The sequence below is a fragment of the Chiloscyllium plagiosum genome, chromosome 8 (assembly GCF_004010195.1).
Source record: "Chiloscyllium plagiosum isolate BGI_BamShark_2017 chromosome 8, ASM401019v2, whole genome shotgun sequence".
Taxonomy (NCBI): domain Eukaryota; kingdom Metazoa; phylum Chordata; class Chondrichthyes; order Orectolobiformes; family Hemiscylliidae; genus Chiloscyllium; species Chiloscyllium plagiosum.
Genome location: NC_057717.1, coordinates 47,142,229 through 47,148,696, shown reverse-complemented (window position 1 = coordinate 47,148,696; position 6,468 = coordinate 47,142,229). Strand labels below are relative to the sequence as shown.

The 6,468-nt window shown below is 41.1% G+C and overlaps 1 protein-coding gene across 1 annotated transcript in view; it reads left to right on the top strand.

The window, feature by feature from the left end:
- The window catches only part of LOC122552419 (cathepsin J-like), a 13,197-nt gene extending 8,550 nt beyond the window's left edge, over window positions 1-4,647 (top strand). Inside the window, exons 3-4 of the mRNA XM_043695152.1 lie at window positions 3,122-3,284; window positions 4,475-4,647. Coding sequence (XP_043551087.1) covers window positions 3,122-3,284; window positions 4,475-4,608 — 297 coding nt within the window. The 3' untranslated portion in view covers window positions 4,609-4,647. The remainder of the gene's footprint in view (window positions 1-3,121; window positions 3,285-4,474) is intronic.
- The last annotated feature ends 1,821 nt before the right edge of the window (window positions 4,648-6,468 follow it).

The window sequence follows — 6,468 nt, the reverse complement described above, 5'->3', positions numbered from 1 at the left end:
GAGAGAGTCTAAGCTGGATCCAAGCCAATGGAGGGAACTTAAGCATCGAGCGTGGCGAGATAGAGAAGGATCAAAATGAGGTTTCTTTTGCTGTAGTATTCATGAGAGAGAGGGGGCTTGATGATAGAGAGAATACTGGGGAAGAGCTTAATAGGTTTGAACAGATTGATATTAAGAATATGGTAGAAATTCTGGAAAGCGTGAGTATGATTCAATCTCGAGGGCGGGATCAGATCTATCCACATTTCCTACGAGAATTGAGAAGTGAGATTGCTGCACCTCTGGCAATGATCTTTGAATCCAAATTCTTCACAAGAGAAGTTCATTATGTTTGGAGGGAGGCATATATTGTAATTCTCTTCAAGGAATTAAATAGGTGAAGAAAAACTGGAAATTATTGTCTATGTAGGTTTACGTCTGTGGTCAGTAAGGTACTGGAAAAAAAGTTCGCAGATATAGGATTTTGGATTGTTTGGACAATGATTTTTGATTAAGGAAAATCAATATGGCTTTTTGAGGAGCATGTCATGCATCGCAATTCTTATTGCGTTCTTTGAGGATGTGTCGAGACAGATTGATGAAGGTCGAGCAGTGGATAGAATATGTATGGATTTCAGTAAGGTATTTGATGGGTTCCCCACGGCAGACTCATTCAGTAAGTTACGAGGTTATAGGATCTATTGAAATTTGGCTGCCGGTTTCCGGAATTGGCTGGCTGATAGAAGACAGGAAATGGTCGTGGATAGGATGTCATTCATTTGAAGGTCGGTGACCAGTGATCTCCTGCACGGATCTGTTCTTGGGCCTTTGCTCTTTGTTGTTTTTTTGTAAATGGCTTGGAAAAGAAGTGGATGGTAACCAGAGACGTTTACCCAGGAAAAAGGCTGTCATGGGAGATCATACAGTTATGGTCACTGGAGAAAGTAAAAGGAAGATACCAGAGGTAGGTTGTTTCCGCAGAGTTTTTGATGCGTGGACTGCACTGCTAGCTTTGGTCGTAAAGTTAGAGACATTTAGAACATTTAAGCGACTACTGGACAAGCACATGCATGACAGCAATTTGAGTGGTGTGTATTTAGGTTGATCTTAGATTAAGATAAATGTTTGACACAACATTGGGGTCCGAAGGGCATGCACTGTGCTGCACTGTTCAATATTCTATGTTTTGACACTGAGTAGGTTTGACACCATCCAGGACATTCACTTTTGTCTGGCATCAAATCCACAAATATTAATTCCCTCCAATATCATCACAAAGTGATAGCATTATGTAAAATCCACGAACTACAGCTGTGAATTTGACTGATGGACTGTAGACAGAATTTTCCAAACCAAAGGCCACTTCTGCCAAGGAGGGCAGTAGATACAGTTAACACCACTCCCTGCAACATCCCCTCAAATCAATCACCATCCGGGCTCAGACATTTATTGTCATTCCGTCACCGACATTGGGTCAAAAGCCTTGAACTCCTTCTAGAACAGAATAGTACCAATCAAAAATTCTGCAAATGTTCTGGAAGGCAGCTCATCACACCTTCTCCAAGCCAAGTTTGAATAGGGAATGAACGCTACACAGTCTGCCACAACTACATTTTAAGCCATCTTGGAATTAAATCTGGGTGAATGTGGCAATCCCTCCTGTTACACACAACCATCCATTTCAATATCGCTCCCACTATCAATCTCACCCCAGAGTTGGCATCATATTCTGCTCTGTGTCCTGAAGCTGAAGTAACTGCAACATTGGTGAGAAGTAATTGAAATTTATTGTCCAGAATCTTCACTCCATCAGACAGTAGCAACCCTCTGCAAAGTCACCACATTTATAATTTTCCAATTTTCGTTTAAACACGGGTATCGATGCCATACTTTATACAATCAATATACCCCACCATTTCCAACATGCAAGAATTTACAGAAAGGCCGAGGGGTGCAGGTGAAAAATTCCTTGGAAGTGGAGCCGAGGATAGATAGGATGGTGAAGGAGGCATTTGTCACAGTTACCTTTATTGTTCAAAACATTGATACAGGTATTGGGACGTCATATTGCAGCTGTACAGGACATTGGTGAGGCCACTTTTGTAAAACTGTACACATGTTTGGTTGCTCTGTTAAGGGGAGGATGTTGTTAACTTTCACAGGGTGCAGAAAATATTGACAAGGATGTTGCTGGGATTGGGTGTCAGTTATCGGGAGAGACTGATTAGGCTGGGGCTTTTCTCCAAGCGGAGGAACAGAGGCTGAGGGGTGATATTATCAAGGTTTATAAAATCATGAAATACATGAATCGGGTGAAGAGCAGAATGTTTTAGCCATGGGATCGGAGTTCAAACCGAGAGAGCGGAGCCTTAAGATGAAAGGGGAAATATTTGAATAGGTTCTGTGACTAATACTCATTAGTTGTAATCCAATGACTCTAATGATGTAATTATTGACGGTTTGGGAAACGGTTATCTGTATGTGAAGAATTTAATTCACTAATGTATGATCACAAGTTTCAGATGAGTCGACCGAAAACTGTGAAGAGGTTCAACTCGTTCTAATGTAGTTTCTGTATGAGCTAACTAGATGGTGAGCTTGATTGGGATATTGAGTTGTCAAGGCAAAGTACTTTTTTTATTTTCTCACATTTTAAGTCATTTGTAACACCATTGCTTGGTCTCAGTGTAGAATGTTTCGAATACATTGAGCAATAAATATTAAGTTTGACACAAGAAAACCCTAAAAATGATCTGAGTTGCAAATGTCTCGCGCCGAGGATCATGTATGTATGGAATGACGTGCCTGCAGAAGTGGCGGAGGCTGGTACAATTACAAAATTAAAAAGGTACGGAGATGGGTATATGGATTGGAAGTGTCCAGGACCAGGTGGTCGCAAATGGGACTACAATACGTCGAGATATGTGACCGGCGTGGACGAGTTGGAACAAACGGTTTGTTTTCGTGCTAAGTCACGCAAAATGTGACTTTTTCTAAACAAATAGTGAACAAATATCGCACAGGTTTGGGAAAATAAATTGGCTGCCAAAGTCGGAATGCAGAAAAGTGTCAAGCAAAGAAAAAAAGAGCTTTATTGTGATCTTAATGAGTATTCCTTTAGAACATTTTATTTAAAATTTAGGATACAGACTGCAGATTTCAGCCAGATAAAATTGCTGCTAAAATCACTGACTACAAATGGGTTTGGGGAGGCGAGTTAGCATTGGAACAAGCTGTGAGAGAGATAGGACCGATGTCTGTTGTGATTAATGCAAGTCTGAAATCCTTTCAACATTATAAAGGAGGTAAGTCGCAGAGCACTGGATGATGTCTTTGAATCATATTATCGACTGTTCAAGAAAATGTATGAGAAATCATACATCTACAGACACATTTACTGTCACTATTTTGGCATTAATATTACTGCAATGTTTACCATGGACAATGACCCTTAATCTTGTTCCTGCCTACACTCCCCCCGTGTTACATGCCGTCTAGTTCTGTCAGATATCATCGAGTTAAAGTTAGATCATGCTACAAACTGAGCTCAGGAGTGGTAATGAGAAATGGACCTGCTCCCATTCGTAGTGATGCAAATAGCTCAAAACGTTGTGCTATAGTTAAGCGAATTGATAGTGAGGTGTAACTGCCCTGATGTGCTGCTGAGTGACTGCACATGTCAACGTTTTTTTAATTGTAATCTGAAGACGCTACACTTACTGTTTCTGGATTAAGAGGAAAATCGAGTTTCGGGCAAAAGCCCTTCCTGATTAAGTCGATTTTCCTGCTTCTCAGATGCTGCCTGACCTGCTGTGCATTTCCAGATTATGTCTAATCTGGACTCTGATCTCCAGCATCTGCAGTCCTCACTTTGGCCTGAGGCTGAAAAGGCTGCAGCCTTGTTCGCTGGTACGACAGAGACTGAAGGGTGAGCTTGTGGAGGTTCATAAACAATAATGGGTATGGGACGAATAAAGAGGAGGGGAGTCCAAAACTAGAGACCATACGTTTAAGGTGAGATGGGAAAGATTAAAAGTTACGTGAGAAGCAATGTTTTCACACAGCATGGTACGTATCTGAAATGAAATACCAGAGGAAGTGGTGGAGAGTGATACAAATACAACATTAGGAAAGGCATCTGGATGAGTACATGAACAGGAATGGTTTACGAGGATATTGGCCAAGTGCTGGAAAATAGGACTAGATTGGTTGAGGATATGTGCTCAGCATGGACGAGTTCGATCGAAAGATCGAAGCATTTCTACGCTATAAAACTCTATGACTCTGAAGGATGTGCCGAGAAGAAGTGAGAATGGCAGAGGCGATGTCATTGAGAAACATTGATTAAAGTCAACAGATGTAATGGTACGGAGTGAGGACGATCAATTTGAAGACAATTAGTAAAAACAAACATGTCAATGTTCATTAATCAAAGCTAAATTAACACTAATTAAATATTTCACAGATAAACTATTTAATATGTGTCTCCTTACAGGAGTTTACTATGATGAAAATTGCAATGGATATGTAACCGATGATGTGCTGGTGGTTGGTTTTGGAACTGAGGATGGAATGAACTATTGGCTGGTTAAAAACAGGTCCGTACTCTATGAAATAACAAACACCTGATCACAGACGGAGAAGGGACAGTGACATGGAATGAATTTCCTGTCTCTGTGCTGCAACCTATGTCTCTGTTCAACGAGCACGTAACACTGTGTTTATCTGGAAGTGAATGCTTAATGGTTGTGCTGTCTGAGATGGTATCTGATAAACGTCAGACGCAGGTATCCCATCACAAAGTAACGCTGCACTTACAAGTGTACGATTCTTGACTAAAGTATTGCTTCGTTCAGAGGCAGGCATCAGAGTGTCATTATCCCTGAATCGCAACCATTTTATAAACATACCAGTACAAATTGCAAACATACGGTTAAAATTAACAGCTATACACAACAAAAAGCAATTTGCTGGGGCAATGGGCAGGAAAGCCAGACCCCAAACACAACTGTACAACCTATTCACAGGGAAACAAGGACAAAGCTCAACCGTCTCACCTGTTACCAGGGCACTGATGGGACCAGATTAACAGCCCCAATTCTGGAACGTTGAACATAGAACTTTACAGCCCAGTGCATGCCTTTCGACACTCGATGGTGCGCCGGCCTGTGGAACCAATCTGAAGCCCATGTAACAAACACTATTCCATTCTCGTCCATATGCCTGACCAATGACCATTTAAATACTCTGAAATGTGGCAATGCCTCTACTGTTGCAGGCAGAGTTCCAAGCACCTACAACAATCTGAGGAAAGAAACTACCTCTGACACCTGTCCAATATCTATCACTGTTGATTTTAAAGCCCTCCTGCTAGCCATTGCCATTCAAGGAAAAAAGCCTCTCACTTTCCAACATATCAAATATTTTAATTAACTTATGTGTCTCAATTAATTCACCTCTCAAACGCTTTTCTAACATAAACAGCCTTAACTCCCTCAGCTTTTCCTTTTAATATCTCCCTCCAAAACTGGCGATTTCCCAGTAAATCTCATCTGAACCCGTTCCAAACCATGCACATTCTTCCTGTAATATGGTGACAAGAACTGTGCACATTTCCCAGAATGTGGTTGCAACAGAATTTAGTCCGGCTTGAAGCATGATCTCCTATTTCCGAAGCAGAATCCCCCTATCAATCAAAGCTAACACACCATATGCCATCCCAATAACACTATCAAACTGGGAGGCAACATTCAAACATCGATGTACCTCGACACCAAGACCTCTGTGCTCATCTACACAAGCACGAATCTGACCATTAGCCCATTACTTTGGATTCCTTCCAAACTGAATCACCTCACATATTTCCGCGTTAAACTGCATTCGCCACCTTTCGTCATAGCTCTGCAGCTTATCTACTTATCTCTGCAATCCATACATCCTTAGTCACTGTCCACAACTCTAACGAACTTAATGTCATCCGCATATTAATCCACCATCCTTCTGTGCTCTCATTAAGTTCATTTATATAAAAATCGACTGACAAAAGTTGATCCAATCTCCTCCTCCATACGGCAACTATAGAATGAATATTTTCCATCAACTACTACCGTCTGTCTCTTTTCAGCGATAAAGCGTCGCTGGCTGCCGTTATTACAATCACGGCAGTCAGGTTTGGAAGAAGCAGTCACATCTTCAGGGCCAGATTGGATACAAAATGTTTGATTAAATAAATCATGTGCTTTGGGTGAATATACACACACACAGACACACACACAGACACAGACATGCACAAATGCACACACACACAGACACATACACACATTTCGACATGATTTCCCAGAGGACACAGTATGTGGGTCTTATAACATAAAATACACATTGTTGTTTAATAAGGTAGATAGTATTACAGTGTAATGGGTGCTGGAATAGTTTGGTAAAGCTGGAAATGTGATTTGGGCAGGATAACCGTATATGAAACAAATTTTAAGG